The sequence below is a fragment of the Lingula anatina genome, chromosome 3 (genome assembly GCF_051362555.1).
Source record: "Lingula anatina isolate TDL-2025a chromosome 3, LinAna3.0, whole genome shotgun sequence".
NCBI classification, from domain to species: Eukaryota; Metazoa; Brachiopoda; class Lingulata; order Lingulida; family Lingulidae; genus Lingula; species Lingula anatina.
In genome coordinates, this window is record NC_141769.1 from 4,499,937 (window position 1) to 4,522,739 (window position 22,803).

Genomic DNA, 22,803 nt, shown 5'->3' on the forward strand with positions numbered 1-22,803 from the left:
ATTTCCAAAATGAATACTATCGACATAAGAGGACGCTCCGACAACATCGAAGGTGTCTAAATGTTCGTACAACTTCCCGATGCTTTTAACGCTGATGGTATCCGTGTCGAAGTAAACGCCGCCGAACTCGTCGAGCATTGCAGCACGAAAATAATCCGCTTTATGTGGCAAGCTTAAGCCATCAAAACCGGGATGCACGAACGAAACAGATCTTTTGAACTCACTAATATTCATTATTCTTACGTTGTAAGTGTTTTGATTTTGACAAATAGTAGATAGAATGCAAAGATCAACGAAGGCGGGTCGTGATCGTCCCTCCCAGAACATCCAGATAAATGGTTTTCCGTCAAATTCGTACGTTTTCGTCGTTGGATTAAGTGCAAGACGCTCCTTCTGCATAGATTCTGTATGAAGGGGAAGCATTCTTTGTAACTCTGCGACTATTTTATCCATGGTTCGAAATTGCTGTTTTGTGGTAGCTCCTGCTAGAATCTCGGGAATAAAGAAATTGACGCCAATTTCAGTCATTTTTACAGATGACTTTTTGCTTCTTTCGTATTCTTCCGCCCTATACAGTGAAGCATTAAAATCTCCCACGCTATCTGTATTGTTTGTAAAGTTTCCCTCTTTCTCTATGCCAGATAGGCCTATCTTTGTGTGTCTACTAGTATAACTTCCGTGACTGAAGAAAAACACAGCTATTAGTATGATGATTATGCCAACCATAAAACCATGAACACATACTAGCAGACTCTTGGGAGAGAATTGCAACTTTCTCAGAAATCGGCAACTGAGACAGCTGCAAAATACAGCCATAGCCATTGTGTAGGTGTTGTTGGTAATCCACTAGAAACAAGGTCTGTGTATATAAAATCAGAGATTATTTTGTTATTCATTGAATCCCTAATAAATATTCAAACTGAGACTCGGTAAGATTGCGTAGCCTATTACAAAAGATGTGCCACTAGTTCGAGGATAATTATTCTTGTTTAAAATAAGGTCAAACCGCAGGCATGCTCCTGATTTACAAAAAAAACTAACATGACTATACCTTTATCAAATCAAAATGTAAGTTAATGTGACTTTCGGTCAAAAAGGTTGCCCCCTGTGCTTTTGTTCACAAAAGATCACTTGACAGCTGTAAATCTTTTTAAATAGTGTTTTTATATATTCCAGGTAGGGTACCATATATAACATGAGTTAGGGTACAGAAAAACCATTAAATCTGGAGTAGAATATTGCCCCTTTCTTCTTAAAGATCTTGACAGTCTTGTTCCAGATTATTAGGAGGTCCATTCTTTTCTGCAATCCAATTCACTCTTCAGGTGCTCACTTGAGTTAATTTTATTTCTGTTTAGAGAAAAAAAGTTATATTATTGCACAGACTCCTGTCTACATCTAGACAGCAATACAGGACGTGGAAATATAGCTTGACGAGAAATATGAAAGAACGATATCATTTTTAAACTTGTTGAATTTTAACGAATATTTAACGAAAAAAGGGGCAAATAGCTATACCGGCATATGTATATAGCTAGATATAGGCCTAAGGTGCAGGGCTAACAACGTATAAGCAAGCAAAAGATTGGGTTAAAACAAAAATATGCCTACATATAATTGAAAAAAAAAAAAGATATAAAAATAAAATCTAAAAAAAAAAAGAAAGAAAGAAAGAAAGAAGCAGCGTCACTTTGACACTCTGGCACTTCATTGCTACAGATGAGATAACGAGCACAACAAACACAATCGCGTGTAAAGCCACGTATTGTTAAGCTTAACACGTCACTTTCGCTCAACATGGCGACCTCCATAGGGAAGCGGACGACGATTGCTCTCCCCGTATTTTTGGGGTTATTGTTGGTAATCTGTGTGCGATTCAGTCAACAACATGGCCATGCCCACGACCAAGGACATGGGCACAGTCATGACGAACCAGCCCATTTTAAGTATTCTAGGCAAGCCAACGAAGCTGCAAAACAAGACGGTACAGCATTCAATTTTTAGGGTTTTTTTCGCCATGTTAGCCAGCAGCGACGCCGGCATATGCTTGTTAATCTTACAAGGCAGATAGTTTGTTAGCTAAGTTTACCTGGGAAAACTTATTGTTGATGTTTTGGTCAGTGAATTTTGTGTCCAAGTTTATGTTAACTTGGACCAAAATAGAATATTGTCTTACTGAATATTTATTATTAGTAAATTACTGAATTTGAAATATGAAAATAGATAAAGTACTTTTCCATAAAATAACCATTCCTCTAACAATGCAGAAGTATGTAAATACTCAAGTGCAATTGAATGAGCCTCACTTTTATTTATTATTTCCTGGTTCTTTTTTAATTCTTGTAACCTCTACATAAAAATGGAAATATTGTGTTTCTACTCTGTATATATATATATCACAATGTATCATGTATTACAGGTGCTCCTGCAAATAATCATGGTCATGCACATGATCATGGGCACGGGCATGCACACGATCATGGACACGGGCATGCACATGATCACGGACATGGGCATGCACACGATCATGGACACGGGCATGCTCATGATCACGGACATGGTCATGCACATGATCATGGACACGGGCATGCACATGGACATCAAGAACCAAAGAAATTTGAGCGCTATATTCCTCCAAAAGAGACACCCCCTCCAGAGAAGGGTGGAGCCATGTTGTGGATTCAAGCTCTGTCAGCCACGGCCATGATCAGCTGTGCTCCTGTGTTAATTTTATTCTTCATTCCTGTGGAGAATGCCCATGACTCTCACCAGGAGTTGTTGAAAGTTTTGTTAAGTTTTGCCTCAGGGGGGCTCCTGGGTGACGCATTCCTCCATCTCATTCCACATGCAGTATCACCACATTCCCATGGAGAAGGGGAGGAGCATGGAGGACATGGCCACTCCCACGATGCCAGTCATGGACATAGCCACTCCCATGACCATTCCCATGACATGGGTGTTGGTAAGTGACAAGGTTGGCTCTCAAGAATTACTTGTATTATTGTATCATTTGCTAAAAAAAAAAAAAAAAAAAACAGTCAGGCTGTCAAAATCTTTACATTTAGTCATTGATGATTTTTTTTTTCATAATTTTCATTTTACCAAAACTTGTAAATTTTTTTTCACAATTTTGGCCATTTGATTTGTAGGTCTATGGGTTCTGGCAGGGATTGTAGCTTTTCTCATGGTGGAAAAGTTTGTAAGGATAATGAAAGGGGGCCATGGTCACAGCCATAGTCATTCTGCCCCTGCACCTGAAAAGGAATCCCCTGAGGAAGATGAAAAGAAAAAAGAGGAGGAAGAGACAAAGGAGGAAGACTCCAAACAGGGATCAAGTGATAAAGAGGAAGAAAAAGAGGAAACGTCAACAGAACTACGACAGAGGAAAAAAGAAAAAGATAATGGGGATAAAGAGGATGATGATGATGATAGAGAAAAAAAAGTAGACAAAGAAGAAAAGGGTGCTACAGGTTTGTTATTTATGGTGCATGTGTTACATAGATATGTCTGGGGCTTTGCCAACTTTATTAAAACGGTCAAGCAGTGCTTGGAGAGAGAAAGAGGGAGAGAAACTACTAAAATTAATAATTTGTTTAAAGAGTTACAACAAGAACCTTTTTTGGTACACAGAAAGAAGTCACTAATTTAACCACCTGTTATATATATATTACAGAAGCACCAGAAGAGGATATAAAAGTTGCAGGCTACTTGAATCTTGCAGCCGATTTTGCTCATAATTTCACAGATGGTCTTGCCATAGGTGCCTCTTTTCTGGTAGGCCAGAATGTTGGTGAGTATCTTTGCATCTGCACTTAAAGGTCAGCCAAGGGAGAAGGGGGGTAGAGAACTACACTGACACCTCTTTTAGATGGATGAATTTCTTAACTTGGGGATATACCCAATTTATCAGTAAAGAGAGACAAAAATATATTGTCAACCAAAAGGATTACAGTTGTCTTGCAAACCAACCCAAGCATTTGATTAAAACTCTGAGGGAATTTCTCAAAGTGATTAAATTCCTTTCCCTCATGTTGACCCACAATTTTATTATTTTTTTTTTTTTTAATTTCAGTGCTGTTTTATTCTCTGCTTTTTGTCATTTTTTACTATTTTAACTACAGCAGTGACTTTATGTCTGTTATCATTCATCTTTCAGGTATTATTACCACAATAACCATATTTCTGCATGAGATACCACATGAGATTGGAGACTTTGCTATCCTAGTGCAGTCTGGTTGTACAAAGAGAAAAGTAGGTTTTTAAATATGTGTTATTTTAATCGGCACTATTTAATGCCCTAAGACTTTACAGCTGAATTCTCATCAAAATACTTTTAATACAAAAACTTCTAATTTGTTAAAGCTTTATTGTTTATCTATTTTTAGTGTATTAATGATTTTGAAAATGGAGTTTGGTTTCGTCAAATTTGATTAAAACTATGAGAAAGTAAGTACTTGTAATTTTGCATTTTGTTTTTTATCAATTTTTTTAAGGAAAAAATATACTCTAATGAATTATTTCAAAATGACTCTAGATGTATTTATACAATCATTTCATTTTCAGTTTGATAATTTTATTTATTTATCAGTTTTTAGAGGGGCTTTTGCCTTAAATTTCTCCATTAATACTCAGTACATTTTTTTTTTCTTTATAGGCTATGCTTCTCCAATTCTCCACAGCTATAGGCGCTATGCTGGGAACACTATGTAGTCTAATGGCGGAGGGTGCAGGTGACTACGCCACCTCGTGGATCCTCCCTTTTACTGCCGGGGGCTTCATATACATTGCCACGGTGTCCGTGATACCAGAGCTACTGGAGGACACAAAGTTTTGGCAATCTGTGAAAGAAATCATTGCCTTACTGACAGGTGTCTACATGATGGTGTTGATAGCCCAATACGAATAAAGTGCTAGAGTACTAGTATTCTGTGTTCTTTAATAATGTGATGATTCTGATGTTATCATTATATTGAGCACTAAAAACGTGCAAGGATCTATAAAGTATTGTCAGGTGTTGATATTTTGTAGTTTTTTTTTAAAGTACAGATATTGATATTCAATTATTATTATTATTATTATTATTACCAATTTTGAAGTTAAGTAGATCAATAGGAAGAAAAAATTAGGTATTCAGTGACGTGAAGGTCAGTGGATTTTGTAAATGTCTTTTTTTTTTTTTTTTTGGCATTTGCCTGAGGACGGTTGGTAAAACATTTGTTGCTGAATTCAGAAATATGCAATGTTGGTCACTTCCCACCTTGTTAATAAAACTCAGACCTTGAGGAATTTAAAGAAATCCATATCAGATATATTTGTTTTACTTTCTTTGTTATAAAAAGTAAAAACATCCAGATTGATGGAAGCAGGTGTTGAATATGATTCCGAACATATAAGGGTAATACTAATAATCTGAACAAGGGTTAGTGTACAAGTCTTATGTTATGTTGAATTTTTCTCAGTGGATCTACTGAAAGTGTGTAGAAATGTATTGGCATCATAATTGTATGATGTGACCAGTTGATTACTGACATCATTCCACATTGAGCTTAAAATGCAGAGACATGCGGCTAATTTTTCATCTCAATCACAACCAAGGTGGAATTTTAGATTTGCCATTTTACAAAGCGATTGGTCTGAGATTAAATTAGGGTCCAGCTACACAAAGGCTTGAGACAAAATCTAGACATGTACCCATTTGGTGAAGCTAATATTTTCAGCATTTATCTAAAATTTGATCATAGATAAAAATATTTCGGTATTGTGAGTGCCTGTTCAGTTTACAATATGAGATAAGCATTTTTTTAATTTTTGTGTCAAAGTTTAATTTTGAATGGAGGTAGAATCCTATGTAAATGAGACCTAGGATGTTCAATTTATAATACAAGTTGATACAGCTGACATTTTTTTTTTTTTTTGTTGTTGTTACTTTTTAAGGTTCAGCATTAAAAGATAAACAGAAGCTCATTTCGTAGCGTGTCTACCGTTGGTATTGGAATGCTGACAATTAGTGGTAGGCACATACTAACATGAAAAGATTCACTCAATTTAGTGTTATGATACTAAATTAGGATACTTTTTTGATGCACAGTAAGTCTAAATATTTGTGGTACTGGGGAAGTTTTGCTGTATATGCCACAGATAAGATTAAAAGGTTTATATTTTTTACAATTTGTCATGAATGTTGTACTCATGACCATTTTCACCAAAAAGCAAAGCATGATAGGTTGTCAATATAAGATTAACAAAACACTGTCCAATATTGTTTATAAAAAATAGTTTATTTATACATCAGCCAAAGGCAAAGAATAATAAATGCATTTCAACCACTGACTGTATTTTGTTTATTTCCAGCTTGATATTAACTTTTAACTATATAATTTCATTGAAATTATAATGTTATGTGATTCAAAAGCTTCAAATATTTCCTTAAAGACTTGTGCTTTCCATAACTTCAAACAGACCTTTTCTCAAAATGAATGGACTTGTATAATGAGCAAAAGAATAAAGTACTTAGGTAAGAAGAGTCACTTCTTCTCACTGCAAATGTAATATTTTCTATTCCAAAGCTTTTTTACTGGAACAAAGATGATCTGTGTGTACTTGGTAAGAGAAGTTTGCTGTTGTCATGGAAACGTGAACCTGACGAGCCTTACTTCTATCATAAGAATTCACCCTTTTTAACATCAATATCTGACAGTCAAATGTCTGTGTTCTTGTTGCCTTACAGATTTTTCAGTAAAGCTGCAACCAAAGTGTGGCAAATTCTCTTGCTGGTACCAAATTTTTTTTTTTTTTTTTTTTTTTTTTTTTTTTGCAAATATAAAATAATTTATCCTTATCAAAATATATCCTCTTCTGGGTCATAAGAAACCAATTGTCTTTTATCTTTATGAAATCCTTTCTGGGAATTGTTGGCAGCTGAAATGAATGAAAAAATGAAAATTTCTTCTAAAACTTTTCACAAATTCTACAGATTGTAATATGCCATTTCCTCTATCAGAATCTACTGAGAATAAAGACAGGAGATGGGTCTTAAATCCACGTTCAACTTGTAAGGTATTCCAATAATGTCTAGTTTGTGGTTGTACACGTCAAAGAATTGTTAACTCTAACTGACCATCTACATTAAAGCTAACTGTCCACAAACAAAATTATGTAATAGATACACCATGAGTCAGGGAGAATCAGATGTATGTGATATACAGGAGTGTGAGGCACCAGTAGGTGTCACATACACCTTATTGACAGGTGGTTTACCTGACATATACTACAGCAGATGTGGAGATCAAGAGACCCTGTCACGACCAAACTTGCATTCATGCACGACATGCTTGTATACGTAAAACTCCACCTCTGGACTTTCACTTCTCCACATCTGCTGTGACATAAGCACTGACCGTCATGGTAGTGCTTCTCACCTATTGTAGTCCATGTGGCATTACTCGGGTCAGCAATTTGTTCAAAAGTGGGTTGTCGCCTGGCCAGGGACACTCTGAGCTGGATCTGCTGGACCATGGTGTTGTTCATATGAGTGATGGCCTCCTCTGCAGACTCCATCTTCTCAAATGTCACAAAACCACAACTGAAAGGTAATAATTTATATTTAATATCTGTGGGATCACCATGGTTATTTTTCATAATGCTCCACATCTGGGTATATTCATAATTGTCTTTACAGAATAAACTAGTATGTTATCAAACTACACCATTGACACTAGTGCCATCCCAAAATGCCAGTAAAAATTGAAGCACAGCATTCTGCAAGATAAATTTGGTCAGTTTGTTCAGTTACTGATCCTGTTTTGGGTCAGAAAATTCATGGGAAAACTTGGCTCATGACCATGAAGCTAAAGAGGTTTTGGCATAAACTGTGTTATGGCTTAATGACATTGTGAATATTATTGTAAGGCACAAATAAAACTTATTTTATAAGATGCTTTTAATATGTCAAATTAATGATTTTTGACTCAGGGGGTTTTATTTGAGATTTACTTGATGTGACCCCACCTTTTTCCAACAAAAGTTTCAACTCGACAATAGATAATCTACCAGTTTTACTTACTCCCATCACAAGTGCAAACAGCTCTTCATGTTAACTTTACACGATTTTACGCCGACTGCTCCTGAATAATCGGTTGCTTTTAAAGGATATGGATGCAATATTGAAGTTACTCACTTCTTTTCAACTTCCATGTTAATATTGACCACTGTGCCAAAGTTTGCAAAAGCTTTCTTCAGCATCTCCTCAGTGATTCCCTGGCCATACACATAAATAGTGTTGCCTTTCTTAGGATATTCACGGTCCCGGTCTCTCTCTGGACGATCTCCCCGCTCCCTTCTAGATTCTCTGTCATGCCCTGAAAAGGAGACAAAAAATGTTAAAATATCTACATGGGCAAATTTGACTTTTGAAAATTTCAAATATTGATTGAAAATATCTGTATCCATTCTGTTCCATCCACATGCAGAGATACAGAAGCACTGTGGAGGTATTTTCAAAATCTGACATCTACCTGAAAGTAGGTCCTATTTTGTGTGTTTGTGTGTGTGTGCATGTGTGTATGTATGTGTGTACACATATAAAATATTTTGTTGTTAGCTTACTTCCATGTTCTTTATCTGACGAACTCACAAAACTTTCATACAGGCCTTTCACTTTGGGCTTGGAAGGCTGTAAAATCCAAGATGAAGAGAAACATATAGTCATTGAGAAGAAACATAATACAAATACGATCTTCATTCCAAATGGAACAAGATGGTATGTTCATTATTTCAGAGATAAAGTAAAGTTTATAAAAATCTTATTATTGCGGCTTCAACAAGGGGTCACTCTTCAGAAAAATGTACTAGCATATGCATATAACATCCAAGACAACTTCCTTCTACATTCCTTTTATGATAACTGATAATCTCTACCACATTTCTTATTATTTACTAATACATTCTATTTCAAGGGAAATCTTTTAATAAAATCAGTTAATCACTTGCCTCTGGCTCTTCTGGCTGAGTGGGAGAAAATGGTTGGAAATTGTAAGATAAACTGAGTTTTTCAGGATCCTGCAACAACATGAAATGTTCACATTTTGTTCATGTAACACAAAGGAAGTATTAAAATATGCCAACTGCAATTGTAGACTCATGGGAGAACTATGAAATTCAACATAATTTAAATGATAAAATTTATAAAAAATATTTCAGCTATTCCAATATTTAAAGATTCTTATCACCATATACCAAGATAAAATTTATAAACCACTTTGTCATTTAATATCAATATGGCATTATTTTGTAGTTTTAATAAACAACAAAATTTAAGTAAGAGATTAAATATATATTTAAAAATGACAGAAGATAATTACTTACCTTCAACTTCTTTTCTAAATTCCTAGACTTCTTGAAGCTATGTTTATCTTTGTATCCAGGTCCTAGTTTAATGGCCTAAAATGTGTCAAATAAAATAAAATGAAGCAATCAATATTGGTGTTATGAGATTCTGGGGAACCTGTGAACCCTAGAGAGAATAAACTACAAGTTCAAATAAATTATTTTAAAATAATGATGATCCTTTTTTGAAAATATTTTTGAAAAATTCTAAACCCAGTTTTAAATATGGGAAGTAAAGTTTCAGCAAATGAAAACCTTAATCCATGAATCAAAATGACGATCTTTTTAATCAGACATGTTGTGAGCTGATAGCTGCCTAATGCAATTAGAAATAGCAAAATCAACTTACTCCAGATTTCAGAAGTTTTTTAGCTTGCTCTTTGGCATCTACTGCTGATGCTTCAGATTGTTCTAAAACAACAGAGAAAAACAGCATGTTACATATATCTTGAACTTCTGTAATATAATACTATCTTTAGCCAATCAGAGTCAATGAATGTAATGAGAAGCAGTATAAGAGCATAACATTAACTAGAAAATCACTCAGAGAGTACAGATCACTGCCAAGGCAGCTCATATCTAATTATCAATGATCCCATGGCTGGCACTTTAAACAATAGATTAATAGCACTTGTATTCCACTTATATAGCCTGATTTCAACAATATACCAACTTCTTTTGAGAGATTCTGCCTGAGGGACTGGTGCCTCTGCCTTTGGTGCTTTTAGAGCCTGTAATACTTTTTTCTGAAAAAGAAAAGATTCAGAATGAGTCAGCACTGCCATAAATCATACATCAGTAACTTTTTTATTACTGCATGCAGTAATAACAAAAATTTACCCACATATACCAAATATCACTTTTTATCACTTTATAATCTGATCCGTTCTTGACATACATTATCAAATAAAATAAATAAAAATAAATAGGATAAAATAATCTGCACTGAAGAAGTTGATCTAAAACAACAGTTCAGCTAAGTTCTTTCTTAGGGTAAGTTGTAGAGTCTATAATAACTGAATGACAGTTGAATAACAAACAGAAATATCTATTACTAATGGGATTATGTCGTTTTCTGAGCATATACTTCTAGTTATTTATTAGTTTTTTACGATGAGTGTATTCTAATCCAAAGCAAGAAAGGAGTAAATGTAAGTGAGATCTGTGGTGAACACAAACCTTCCTCCTCAACTTAGCATATTTCTTCTGCAGTAATTCTTCCTCCTCAGTAAGTGCCGCAGGAATGTTTACGTGCACCATGTTTTGTGTATTTCACTGCAGGTCCCATATAATTACAAAGTTAGCCATTTGTCTTATATTAGTTTCGCACAAATAAGGTAAATTTTGTAAGATAAAATCTACATTTTATCCAATTAGATAATACTTTAAAGTAATAAACGTAATATTATTCAATAAAATTAAATATATGTGATTGAAATGTCTTGTTTTGTACATATAAATTTTTTGAAACTATTAACTATTTTTAATTTAACCTCTGCTTTGGCTCTTTTGGCAGTGAAGATTTGATTTCTTTAGTATTAGTGATAAACACTGGCACACGTGCCAAGCCTTCGAAGGTAATGTTAATGTGTAAAAATAGACTTCATGGAATGTGTACATTTAACATTGTTGTTTTATGATTACATACATAAAGATGTTGTAAAGAAGTGGGAGGAAGGGAAAGGGATGCACAGTTCTAGTGTATTACACTTGAACTTGGCCTGCCTCGGGTTTCGACATTACAAGTGATGTACATGTGTAACATGTAATGTTGAGAACTGAGGCAAGGACTGGCTTTTTAGAACGACAGAATGGGAAATAATACCGTTATTTTTGTTTTGTCTCATACATGTAATCATCATCATCTTTCGCCCTTGGGTGGAAAGTCGGTATCAACATGTTCAGATTGTTTCAGCTAGTCTCATTATTCCAAAGATCTGATTTGGTTGCAGACCAATTTCATTCTTGATGGTGACTGAGAGGGTGGCATTTTGTCTGCTTCTGTTACTGTTAGCCTTTCCACCAGATTGTGTCCACAATTAAAGAGCGGAGACGGGTTGGTCTAATGTGCAGCCACAGTACATGCATGCTGAATCAAAGAACTGATGACTAACAAATGGAAAAAAATGTTCATCTTTAAAGTGATGCAGTAGTCACTGAGTAGTAAAGTTCAGGAGTTCAAGTATAACATACCAAGTTGGATATCATAATGACTAGACTAGCTTGATTCTAGACTGGCCCCCAGAGCTATTTCTATTTATTTTTTAGTCCACTATGAAGTTTGCAGTGCAAGCCACCTCCAGCACCAGCAGTGCCAGAGCAGGTGTCTTGACTGAGCTGGGGAGACTGGCAGACAGGGAAATACACACACCTGCCTGTCTCCTTTACACCACCAGTGGTATGTCAGAATATACAACCACTTAATTTCCATTTATTTTTATTGTTGTTATAATTCACAGTTGTTATTATTAATGTTTTTTTTCTTCTTCGCCATCACATGTGCACTTTCAGAGATAACACTAAATGTATATGTGGAAATCCATTTGACTTCAAACTTATAGAACCAGTAAATACTTTTGATATGCTTTTGTGATACTTGCAGTTGCAATACATTAATACATGTGAGGATTCTTATATAGAACTGTTGGGGGCTAACTATGAGACTAGCACTTGCACCAATAGAATTTAAATTATTTTTCAAAAGTACCACATCAAATAGTTTACAAATTAACACTTGTATTTCAGCACAGACCTATAGAGATATAACTAAGTTGTTATTTTATTTCATCACTTTTTGAGTACATGGATAAATTTACAAGTGCATGTACAGTAGTACTGAAAGACAATAATCAAATGTATACATGTTTTTACTTGTCCATAAAGCATTTTGCAGAGTTTTACCTGGTAGTCCTTCAGTAAACACATTTTTCCCCAGTTTGGACCCCTGTTAAAACTCTGTATAATGTGATGTACACTATTCACAGGCAGTGCCCCTTACCTGACACACAGTTTGCTGGCCCAGTATATGAAAGAAGCTCCCCTTGTTGCACACCTGCCAATTGGATTTGCGTAAGTGTTTTATTATTATTATCTTTATAATTAATGAATGTACTAATTTGAGAGGAAGTGGTGAGGAAAGGGGTTCATGTTCATGACAAGAGGAAATATGATCATATAGACAAATATTAAAACTGGATGGAACATATTAGGTTATAATTGATACACAGTATTAAGTTAATTGAGACTAGAGATGTTTCATTACTGTGTGGGAACAACATGTATACAGTTGAATTTCTAAGATTGGCCATACACATGATATTTAGAAAAATTCAAAATTTTCTTTTTGAGGGTAAATTGAGATTGTTCTTTTTTTTACACATTTTTAAGGGCAGAACATCAGGAGAGTTTAGAGGCCTTTGGAAAAGGCATGGGCAAGTATTCTGTCATTGAGGTACATACTTTCTTTTTAAAATGATTGCATTTTGTTATAAGACTGAAACTGTAACAGTTATAAATTTTAATTATTTCCAAAATGATTACACTATAAAAGTCTTTGTTCTTGGTTTAATCTTCACTGAGTTACACTGTTTATATAGTGTAAATTTTAAAATTATAAGTTAACTGTTAAGGAAAAAATATGAATAGGGGAATATTAATAATGAAAATGTTTTGGTGTTGGTGTGAACCAAAACTCCAACTGAACATTTCAGAATCGGCTAATATTTTCCACATTCCACGATTCTGCTGAAGGATTTCCGACTGGGTTTAATGACAAGAACGGAGCCTCGGTGTGGTCCAGAGGGGGGAAGATTAAGGTATCGACATATTGGATTTTTTTTTTCTTTAAACAGTTAACCAGGTAGGGACATTATCTGCTTGTATGATTCAATTGACTGTAAGTTTACCACTGATCTAGTTGAAAAAAATACATTACTTTATTTATTCAGTGTTAATAGAAAAAGTCCAATTAGACTACGGTAAAGTCTTGAAAATTTCGTCGCTTAAAAATTAATTAATATTTTTAATTGTGTAAATCAGACTAATTTTTCAAAATTACCTCTTCCCCACTCCTGGGTATGACGAAATTTTCAAAAATCCGGCCTTTGGGCTTTTATCCTTAGCGACTGTTATCTTTGACCTTCCTGTATGGTGGGATATTCGTTACTACTTCCTAAGTCATTTTCTGGTGGTAAATAATAATCTATTTATTAGTGCATCTCGATTAAGTTATATTTAACTTACTGTACCCGAAAACATGTTGAGAATTATTTTCTCGGTGAGAAACACACCTCCTGATAGAGGAGAAGGATCAAGATAAGCCTAATTGCAACCTTGCATCATAACCTGGATGCGACATGTTAAAAAAAATTACGCACTTGGGAACGTTTGTTGCATGCAGGGCTTTTCCCAGGATTGAGTGTCAGGCCTTCTAAAATTACCATCTGTAACTTCCTAAAAATTTACAGGGAGTTAAAATAATAATATTCCGTTGACGATCTTCCGCAATTTAAGTTCCTTGAACTAATATAAAAACTGCATTTTTTTATTGCTTACATCGCGAACAATCTCCCGATGAAGATGTGAAAATTGCCTTTTCGTCTAGCAAGGATCGCGAACGATCTCCCGCTGACGATCTTCCGCGAACGAAGTTCCCTAAATCCCTTGAACTAATATGAAAATTGCATTTCATTCTTGCTTACATCGCGGACGATCTCCCAATGATGATATGAAAATTGCCTTTTCGTCTCGCTCGGATCGCGAACGATCTCCCTCTGACGATTTTACGCGAACAAAGTCCTGACGATAGTACGCAAACGATTCTCCGCCGAAGATATGCTGTGAGCGGGGAAGGGGGGGTTAAAGACAAAACTAAATATATGTATTATTTATAATATTCAAAGAGGGAGACGGGTTTAAAATAATGATCCCCCGCTGACGATCGTTCGCAAACTAAGTTCCTTGAACTAATATGAAAACTGCATTTTATTATTGCTTACATCGCGAACAATCTCCCAATGAAGATATGAAAATTGCCTTTACGTCAAGCTAGGATCGCGAACGATCTCCCTCTGATATGATCTTACGCGAACAAAGTCCTAAGGATATTACGCGAACGATTCTCCGCCGAAGATATACCGTGAGCGGGGGAAGGGGGGCGGATTAAAGATCAAATGAAAATGAATATTTTTTAAAAATCCAAAGTGTGTGTGTGTGTGTGTGTGTGGGGGGGGGGGGGGGGGGGGTTAAATAATCTCCCGCTGACGATCTTCCGCGAACAAAATTCCCTAAATCCCTTGAACTAATATGAAAATTGCATTTCATTCTTGCTTACATCGCGAACGATCTCCCGATGATGATAAGAAAATTGCCTTTTCGTCTCGCTCGGATCGCGAACGATCTCCCTCTGACGATATTACGCGATCGATTCTCCGCTGAAGATATGCCGTGAGCGGGGGAAGGGGGGGTTAAAGATAAAATGAAAAATAAATATTATTTATAAAATTCAAAGGGGAAGGGGGGGGGTTAAAATAATGATCTCCTGCTGACGATCCTCCACGAACGAAGTTCCCTTGAACAAATATGATAAGTGCATTTTTTTCTCGCTTACATCGCGAACGATCTCCCGCTGAAGATATGAAGATTGCCTTTTCGTCTCTCTCGAATCGCATCTCCCGCTGATGATCTTATGCGAACGGAGTCCGCTACAAATATGAAAGTTATCTTCTCGTCTCGTTTGGATCGCGAACGATCTGTTGACGATATTACGGGAACGATTCTCCGCTGAAGATATGAAAATTGCCATCTCGTCCCATTCGCATTGCGAACGATCTCCATGTACGAGCCAGGTAATCGTTAAATGGTCCTAAATTGAACATGGACATGAATAGAAGTGACGGGTACATTTCACTTCGAGATAATATCTTGACTTTTTCATTGTGTTATCCGGGTACATTTCACTTTGAGATAATATCTTGATTTTTTCATTGTGTCTTCCTCATTTAGGACAGCCGCCGATAACAATAACGGCGTTACAAATGACAAAGCCGCAGCCTGTGACTTCTATTTGCCGGCTTGATAACGCACCTTAAGCCAGGTAATAGTAATGCAACTAAAGACAAAAGGCCGACGTTCCCGCAATTGAGAACGGGAATTCACATCTAAACCATCTATATTGTGAGTAACCGCTTGCAGGGGCGCACTATTGTTCCTATCTCCCATTGAGAGTGTTATCGGCAATGATATCCTGATCGTATCATTGTCTTGAATCAACTGACGCATTACCTTCATGTTTGAGCTGGACAACGCGGCCATATTTGGTGACGAACTTTTCAAAAATTATCGAGTACCTCATTTTTAAGGTCGACGAAGTTTTCAAAGGGAAAAAAATTACGTCGGCGGCAAATCGTCTGCCGACGAAATTTTCAAGAACGACGAAATTTTCAAGACTTTACCGTAGTCTAGTGGAAATATAAGCTATTGTTGATTTTTTCCATTAGCACTTAAAATTCCTGTCTAGACTAGTAATTGTGATCTGGGATGGTAGAGTTTGGAGGCATGTTAATTAGTCCAAGTAACTAGAAAGCTAAAAATTTGAAGGTGCAGACTAATTTTTTAAGTGGCAAAAATGATCAAATCATTCGAAGGTAAACGTAATTTAATGTCTTACGCTTAGGACAAACAAAATTGTCACATTTTACAAAATTGTCACATTTTAAATTTACATGACATTCATTGTTATTGTCTGTTGAACATTTTGATGCTAGCGTTGAGAAGACGTAGAAGTTAGCATTTCATGCTTTTACCTCTCAATGTTTCAGCTTGACGTAGAGCACTTCATAAAGCTGCAAGAGGCTATACGACCAGACTGGTACCAACCGCTCTGCGATAGTGATACAGACAGGAATTCTTCCAAGAAACGATTACAAAAAGCTGTAGACAGAACATTACATTTTCTTGACTCATGTATAGAAAAACATAGTGCATCTCAGGTCAGAGAAAAGTTTTTTATTGATCAGTTAACTCATGTTTTCATGTCATGATATTAAAACATATCAAATACATTATAGCATTAGATTAGACAAATATCCAAAAATTGGAAGAAATGTATACTGCATGTGTGATTCCATTGCTTAATGATAATTTGATACAATATGTATAAATATTTACTTTATTATTTTCAATCTTAAATTAGGTTCTAAAAAGTAGTGCAATATTTGGTGTGATAGAAGGTGGATATGATGTTAATGAAAGAATCAGAAGTGCCAGACAGACGTGTCTCAGGCCAGTAGAAGGTAACATTGACTTTTGGATATAAATTTGGTGTGCAATGGTGTGGTTTTATTTGGAATAAAACAATTTTATTTATTTATTTATTTGGATTTTAGGAAGTTCTTTTTTCTTTATTTAACTTTACACCTAAAATGGATAAATATTATATAATGTGCTAGAAAGCTGTAGTGCTTAGTATAGTGCAGTGAAAATAAGTTGTAAGTTCAGTCAATGGGTGTAAAATTTATTACAGAAATATTATTAGTTGATTAATACATCAGGTATTATGTGCTGTAATAATTTGTAATACTTTGTAACACTTCCAGGGTTTATACTGGAGGGTTTTCACAGATTTGGGCCAGAGATGGAACAGTTTCAGATCATGGATATAGAGGCAGTACTGAAGGATACAACAGTAAGGGGAGATACCAGTGTTTTTGAATTATCATTTTATTGATGGTTACAGTTCACATAGAGTGCATGAAAATAGACTAAATGATTATTATCATTGAAAATTATTTTCACTCAATATTTTGAGCATGTCTTTCAGAAATTATGATAATATACTACTGAATACTATTATTGTACCACCAGCGTTAGCGCTGGCGGTACACATGGTTTCGGTCTCGTCCGGATCGTTCCGCCGGCTCCGCCGGCTCCGCCGGACGGCTACCGTTACCGCTTCTCCTCCTAGACGGTAAGGCCCCCCATACCCATCTCATGGATTTAGGTCACCTATAATCTCAACTCGTTCCACGTAAAATTTGGGCTTTGTCGGTATTGGGGTCTGGGTGTGGCACTCATTGCAATGCACCCTTGTCCAAAAATGGCAAAATTAAATGCTAATTATCTACCCTACGGAAGGAGTTACGGGAAAATTTTCTACAGACGGCTTTCCAAAAGTCATATGTGTAGATTTCAAATATACCCTCGGATTTGACCTTTGACCTTTACTTCAAGGTCAAATGGGCCAAAATTTTCAAAAAAATGAAATTTTTTACGAAAAAAAAATTTTTTGCCCTGTTATTCAGACACCACACAGACTTAACCAATAATATTATTGGAAAGTGTTACCCTTCAGGTCATCTTTCATCTCCGTGAATTTGGGGTCAATCGGTGCATTTTCACAGGAGTAGCGGCCATAAGATACCGAAACTGAAAACTGTCTCTAATTCGGGAACCGTTAATGCTAGAGACCCATTCTTTTTTGCATTTTGTAGAGCATGTAAAGCCCAACACTGGAGGTGGTCTCGGTTTTTTTGTATTCCATACGGTTTTCGAGTTACGCTGTATCAAAAAGTACATATTGGTGGTGAAAGGAAAATGTACGGAAGCCCACTGGTGCCATATGTAGAAAAAAAAATTATCTCGAAATTTCGAGATACTGTTTTGAAATTTGAACAAAAAAATTTACCACCAGCGTTAGCGCTGGCGGTACACATGGTTTCGGTCCCATCCGTTCCGTTCCGCCGGCTCCGCCGCCATGTTACCGTTACCGCTTCTCCTCCTAGACGGTAAGGGCCCCCGTACCCATCTCATGGATTTAGGTCACCTATAATCTCAACTCGTTCCACGTAAAATTTGGGCTTTGTCGGTATTGGGGTCTGGGTGTGGCACTCATTGCAATGCACCCTTGTCTAAAAATGGCAAAATTAAATGCTAATTATCTACCCTACAGAAGGAGTTACGGGAAAAATTTCTATAGACGGCTTTCCAAAAGTCATATGTGTAGATTTCAAATATACCCTCGGATTTGACCTTTGACCTTTACTTCAAGGTCAAATGGGTCAAAATTTTCAAAAAAATGAAATTTTTTACGAAAAAAAATTTTTTTGCCCTGTTATTCAGACGCCACACAGACTTAACCAATAATATTATTGGAAAGTGTTACCCTTCAGGTCATCTTTCATCTCCGTGAATTTGGGGTCAATCGGTGCATTTTCACAGGAGTAGCGGCCATAAGATACCGAAACTGAAAACTGTCTCTAATTCGGGAACCGTTAATGCTAGAGACCCATTCTTTTTTGCATTTTGTAGAGCATGTAAAGCCCAACACTGGGGGTGGTCTCGGTTTTTTTGTATTCCATACGGTTTTCGAGTTACGCTGTATCAGAAAGTACATATTGGTGGTGAAAGGAAAATGTACGGAAGCCGACTGGTGCCATATGTAGAAAAAAAAATTATCTCGAAATTTCGAGATACTATTTTGAAATTTGAACAAAAAAAATTTTTATCTCGAAATTTCGAGATAGCATTTTGAAATTTGAACAAAAAAAAAATTATCTCGAAATTTCGAGATAGCATTTTGATATTTGAGCAAAAAAATTTATCTCGAAATTTCGAGATAGTATTTTGAAATTTGAACAAAAAAAATGCTATCTCGAAATTTCGAGATAATTTTTTTTTTCAACATATGGCACCAGTCGGCTTCCGTAAAAATGTGCAGTACGGTAATGGATAATAAATTTTGAACTCCGGAAAAATAAAACATAATGCTTGGCAAAGCAGACAACTTGTGGTCAAAAATGACATTATTTTATCAAATTTAAACTTCTGCAACTTCAGAGAACCTCCCATTTCAAGAACTTTGACCAAAATGACCTTTTCTTTATTTTAATTAATTTTTTCTGTAGGAAATTTATGGCACATTATGGTAACTCCAAAATTATAACATTTAGTCCCTTATATCTCCAAAACTGGCAGAGATAGGTCCATAGTTACTATTGAACTTGAATAGGAAGTCATATACTGGCAATCTTACTGTGACCTTGACATTGACCTTTGACCTACTTTTCACCATGAACTGAACTTTGCAAATTTTGCTTCCCTTTTATCTCCAAAACTGGCAGAGATAGATCCATAGTTACTATTGAAGTTGAATAGGAAGTCATATACTGGCAATCTTACTGTGACCTTGAAATTGACCTTTGACCTACTTATCACCATGAACTGAACTTTGCAAATTTTGCTTCCCTTTTATCTCCAAAACTGGCAGAGATAGGTCCATAGTTACTATTGAACTTGAATAGGAAGTCATATACTGGCAATTTTACTGTGACCTTGAAATTGACCTTTGACCTACTTTTCACCTTGAACTGAACTTTGCAAAATTTGCTTCCCTTTTATCTCCAAAACTGGCAGAGATAGGTCCATAGTTACTATTGAACTTGCATAGGAAGTCATATACTGGCAATTTTACTGTGACCTTGAAATTGACCTTTGACCTTCTTTTCACCATGAACTGAACTTTGCAAATTTTGCTTCCCTTTTATCTCCAAAACTGGCAGAGATAGGTCCATAGTTACTATTGAAGTTGAATAGGAAGTCATATACTGGCAATCTAAATGTGACCTTGAAATTGACCTTTGACCTACTTTTCACCATGAACTGAACTTTGCAAATTTTGCTTCCCTTTTATCTCCAAAACTGGCAGAGATAGGTCCATAGTTACTATTGAAGTTGAATAGGAAGTCATATACTGGCAATCTTACTGTGACCTTGAAATTGACCTTTGACCTACTTATCACCATGAACTGAACTTTGCAAATTTTGCTTCCCTTTTATCTCCAAAACTGGCAGAGATAGGTCCATAGTTACTATTGAACTTGAATAGGAAGTCATATACTGGCAATTTTACTGTGACCTTGAAATTGACCTTTGACCTACTTTTCACCTTGAACTGAACTTTGCAAAATTTGCTTCCCTTTTATCTCCAAAACTGGCAGAGATAGGTCCATAGTTACTATTGAACTTGCATAGGAAGTCATATACTGGCAATTTTACTGTGACCTTGAAATTGACCTTTGACCTTCTTTTCACCATGAACTGAACTTTGCAAATTTTGCTTCCCTTTTATCTCCAAAACTGGCAGAGATAGGTCCATAGTTACTATTGAAGTTGAATAGGAAGTCATATACTGGCAATCTAAATGTGACCTTGAAATTGACCTTTGACCTACTTTTCACCATGAACTGAACTTTGCAAATTTTGCTTCCCTTTTATCTCCAAAACTGGCAGAGATAGGTCCATAGTTACTATTGAAGTTGAATAGGAAGTCATATACTGGCAATCTTACTGTGACCTTGAAATTGACCTTTGACCTACTTTTCACCATGAACTGAACTTTGCAAATTTTGCTTCCCTTTTATCTCCAAAACTGGCAGAGATAGGTCCATAGTTACTATTGAAGTTGGATAGGAAGTCATATACTGGCAATTTACTGTGACCTTGAAATTGACCTTTGACCTACCTTACAATGAACTTAACTTTGATTGCACCATTTTTAGTTATATATATTTTTTGCATATTTTGAAAATTCTTGTTGATTGCATTTTTACAGCTTGTCAAGCACAAGACTGGTGGCTGCACCCCTTATTTTGTGTATGTGGGGGTCTATACGAATGCGCTTGCTCCAGCTGGTGGTACAATATTCGGAGGCGGTATCGCCTCTCTGATCCTCTAGTTATTATTATTATTAATATTATTATTATTATTGATTTATTGTAGTATTGAGTTTTGCTTCTTATCACTAGTTTAAAAGTAGTCATCATTTTAGATATTTCATATTGATTTAAAATGCAGGAAATTCATAATGATAAAAACAGTAATTAAAAAAGCATGAATTTATTTCCAGGCAGTCCTTCCAGACCACAAGGTACGTTACCTGCCTGGAATATGGAGTCCACAGGCTATAATAAAAGCAGTGCAGTGCGGGATAGATTTATTTGACAGCACGTATCCTTGACATTGCTTTATACCCTCGGTATTATATAGAACTTTTTATCATTGTTTCATATAAATGTTTTGTAAAATAAGATAAAAGTTGTGTCCTTGACTGGTATCTTCAGCTATCCTTACTTACTCACAGAGAGAGGGTGTGCTCTTGTGTTTCCCTTCAAGGTTTCACCTGGTCTCACTGATGAAAATATTTGGAACAATGAAGCCTCATATCACATTGACTTGAATGATAAAAGGTAATGTTTAAGTATGGTGTATTTTTATTATTTTTATTATTATTGTTACCTTTTTGGTAATTAATGTTGTTTCATAACATAATATAAGAGTGAGTATATACACACACAGACTTTTTCATATTTATTTAAATGTATTTGTAAAACATTGCATGTCGACTTCTTTATTTTGATTTGGCATAATGTTTATATCTATCTGTGCATTTTTTTTCAGATATTTTGATGACTTCACACCACTTTTAAAAGGTTGTGAATGTTACACCTGCCAGAATTACACCAAGGCCTACTTAAACCACCTGTGCAACACTGGGGAACTTCTCAGAGGAGTGCTGCTCATGATGTAAGTATGGAGAAAGAGAGAGAGAGAGAGAGAGAGAGAGTACTCCACCTGGCCCCAAAGATTTTTTTCTCTGAATATTCACAGATACTTCACTGGCTAATTTTGTGCACATTTCTGTACTGTACATCTAGCCAGAATTTTTGCCGGGATTGACATCATCTCACAACTAGCCTCTGGTAAAGAGAGGGAAGAAAAAGAAGGGCTTTTTGAACTTGTCAGCATTTTCTTCTGAGCCTTTTTCCCATCAATTTGTGATAATCCTGGTGGCAAAACTTCAGTGTCAGTAATAAGGGGACCACAAATACAAGTATGAATATTTAAGTTCTAATGGTATGCATGAAAAGGCGTTAATTTATCTGTATCTGCTGGGTCTACAGTAATTATGTATTAAATATTGTTTGACTATTTTTTATTTTCTTTACAGACACAACTTCCACCATTTTTTCTCATTCTTTGAGACCCTGAGGAAAAGCACAGAAGAAAACAAACTGGAAACTTTCAGGAAATTGGTTGAAAGAACTGAAGTGACAAAACCGTCTTGATAGTACAGCTTGTTGTATTTTCTTTTCTTTGCGTGAAGGACTGCCTGTAGGCTACGACTGTAAACATTTATCCTGTAAGATTTTGGAGCTCATTCCGTACATATATGAAAAGAATGGATATAGCGCAAAAAATGAATAAAAACGGGGTGCGCAGTAGAAAGTATTTTTTAAATAAATGCATCTGTATACATATGTTCAGTTGAATAAAACACTGCGCATAGAATTATGCTTCTTTTTTTATTCCTTTGTTTTTCCACGATTTTTCATATTTTTTTCAGTAATTTACTTCACTGTACGT

The 22,803-nt window shown here is 35.7% G+C and overlaps 3 protein-coding genes across 6 annotated transcripts; 2 read left to right on the forward strand and 1 right to left on the reverse strand.

The window, feature by feature from the left end:
• Positions 1 to 1,765: 1,765 nt before the first annotated feature.
• On the forward strand, positions 1,766 to 6,327 carry LOC106180789 (zinc transporter Slc39a7). The gene is made up of 6 exons (XM_013564916.2): positions 1,766 to 1,984; positions 2,420 to 2,962; positions 3,150 to 3,470; positions 3,674 to 3,790; positions 4,157 to 4,251; positions 4,655 to 6,327. The coding sequence occupies exons 1-6, from the start codon at positions 1,798 to 1,800 to the stop codon at positions 4,904 to 4,906; spliced, it is 1,515 nt and encodes a 504-aa protein (XP_013420370.2). The 5' UTR covers positions 1,766 to 1,797; the 3' UTR covers positions 4,907 to 6,327.
• LOC106179636 (negative elongation factor E-like) lies at positions 6,258 to 10,709 on the reverse strand. The gene is made up of 9 exons (XM_013563353.3): positions 10,564 to 10,709; positions 10,058 to 10,130; positions 9,734 to 9,795; positions 9,364 to 9,438; positions 8,989 to 9,057; positions 8,605 to 8,671; positions 8,177 to 8,357; positions 7,419 to 7,582; positions 6,258 to 6,918 (listed from the first exon to the last, which is right to left on the reverse strand). The coding sequence occupies exons 1-9, from the start codon at positions 10,642 to 10,644 to the stop codon at positions 6,839 to 6,841; spliced, it is 852 nt and encodes a 283-aa protein (XP_013418807.2). The 5' UTR covers positions 10,645 to 10,709; the 3' UTR covers positions 6,258 to 6,838.
• LOC106180735 (queuine tRNA-ribosyltransferase accessory subunit 2-like) lies at positions 7,450 to 22,728 on the forward strand. 4 transcript variants are annotated; one of them, XM_087008395.1, is made up of 12 exons: positions 7,450 to 7,589; positions 11,653 to 11,782; positions 12,369 to 12,453; positions 12,772 to 12,835; positions 13,095 to 13,199; positions 16,203 to 16,373; positions 16,577 to 16,676; positions 16,980 to 17,068; positions 21,287 to 21,387; positions 21,501 to 21,626; positions 21,838 to 21,963; positions 22,388 to 22,728. In XM_087008395.1, the coding sequence occupies exons 2-12, from the start codon at positions 11,659 to 11,661 to the stop codon at positions 22,503 to 22,505; spliced, it is 1,209 nt and encodes a 402-aa protein (XP_086864521.1). In that variant the 5' UTR covers positions 7,450 to 7,589; positions 11,653 to 11,658; the 3' UTR covers positions 22,506 to 22,728. The 4 variants fall into 4 exon arrangements, with proteins under 4 accessions (XP_086864521.1, XP_086864522.1, XP_086864523.1 ...); XM_087008396.1 differs by lacking the exon at positions 7,450 to 7,589 and adding an exon at positions 10,444 to 10,535; XM_013564830.2 differs by lacking the exon at positions 7,450 to 7,589 and adding an exon at positions 10,866 to 10,961.
• Positions 22,729 to 22,803: the final 75 nt, after the last annotated feature.

Bases quoted from the DNA above. Each gene is read 5' to 3' on its own strand.
- LOC106180789 (XM_013564916.2), top strand. From the start codon at position 1,798: ATGGCGACCTCCATAGGGAAGCGGACGACGATTGCTCTCCCCGTATTT. The intron at 2,963-3,149 runs GTAAGTGACAAG...TTTGATTTGTAG, and splicing joins TTCCCATGACATGGGTGTTG to GTCTATGGGTTCTGGCAGGG. The intron at 4,252-4,654 runs GTAGGTTTTTAA...TTTTCTTTATAG, and splicing joins CTGGTTGTACAAAGAGAAAA to GCTATGCTTCTCCAATTCTC.
- LOC106179636 (XM_013563353.3), bottom strand. From the start codon at position 10,644: ATGGTGCACGTAAACATTCCTGCGGCACTTACTGAGGAGGAAGAATTA. The intron at 8,358-8,604 runs GTAAGCTAACAA...TCTCCTTTTCAG, and splicing joins GTCAGATAAAGAACATGGAA to GGCATGACAGAGAATCTAGA. The intron at 6,919-7,418 runs GTGAGAAGCACT...CATTCATTTCAG, and splicing joins TGCCACATGGACTACAATAG to CTGCCAACAATTCCCAGAAA.
- LOC106180735 (XM_087008395.1), top strand. From the start codon at position 11,659: ATGAAGTTTGCAGTGCAAGCCACCTCCAGCACCAGCAGTGCCAGAGCA. The intron at 11,783-12,368 runs GTATGTCAGAAT...CACTATTCACAG, and splicing joins TCTCCTTTACACCACCAGTG to GCAGTGCCCCTTACCTGACA. The intron at 21,964-22,387 runs GTAAGTATGGAG...TTTTCTTTACAG, and splicing joins AGAGGAGTGCTGCTCATGAT to ACACAACTTCCACCATTTTT.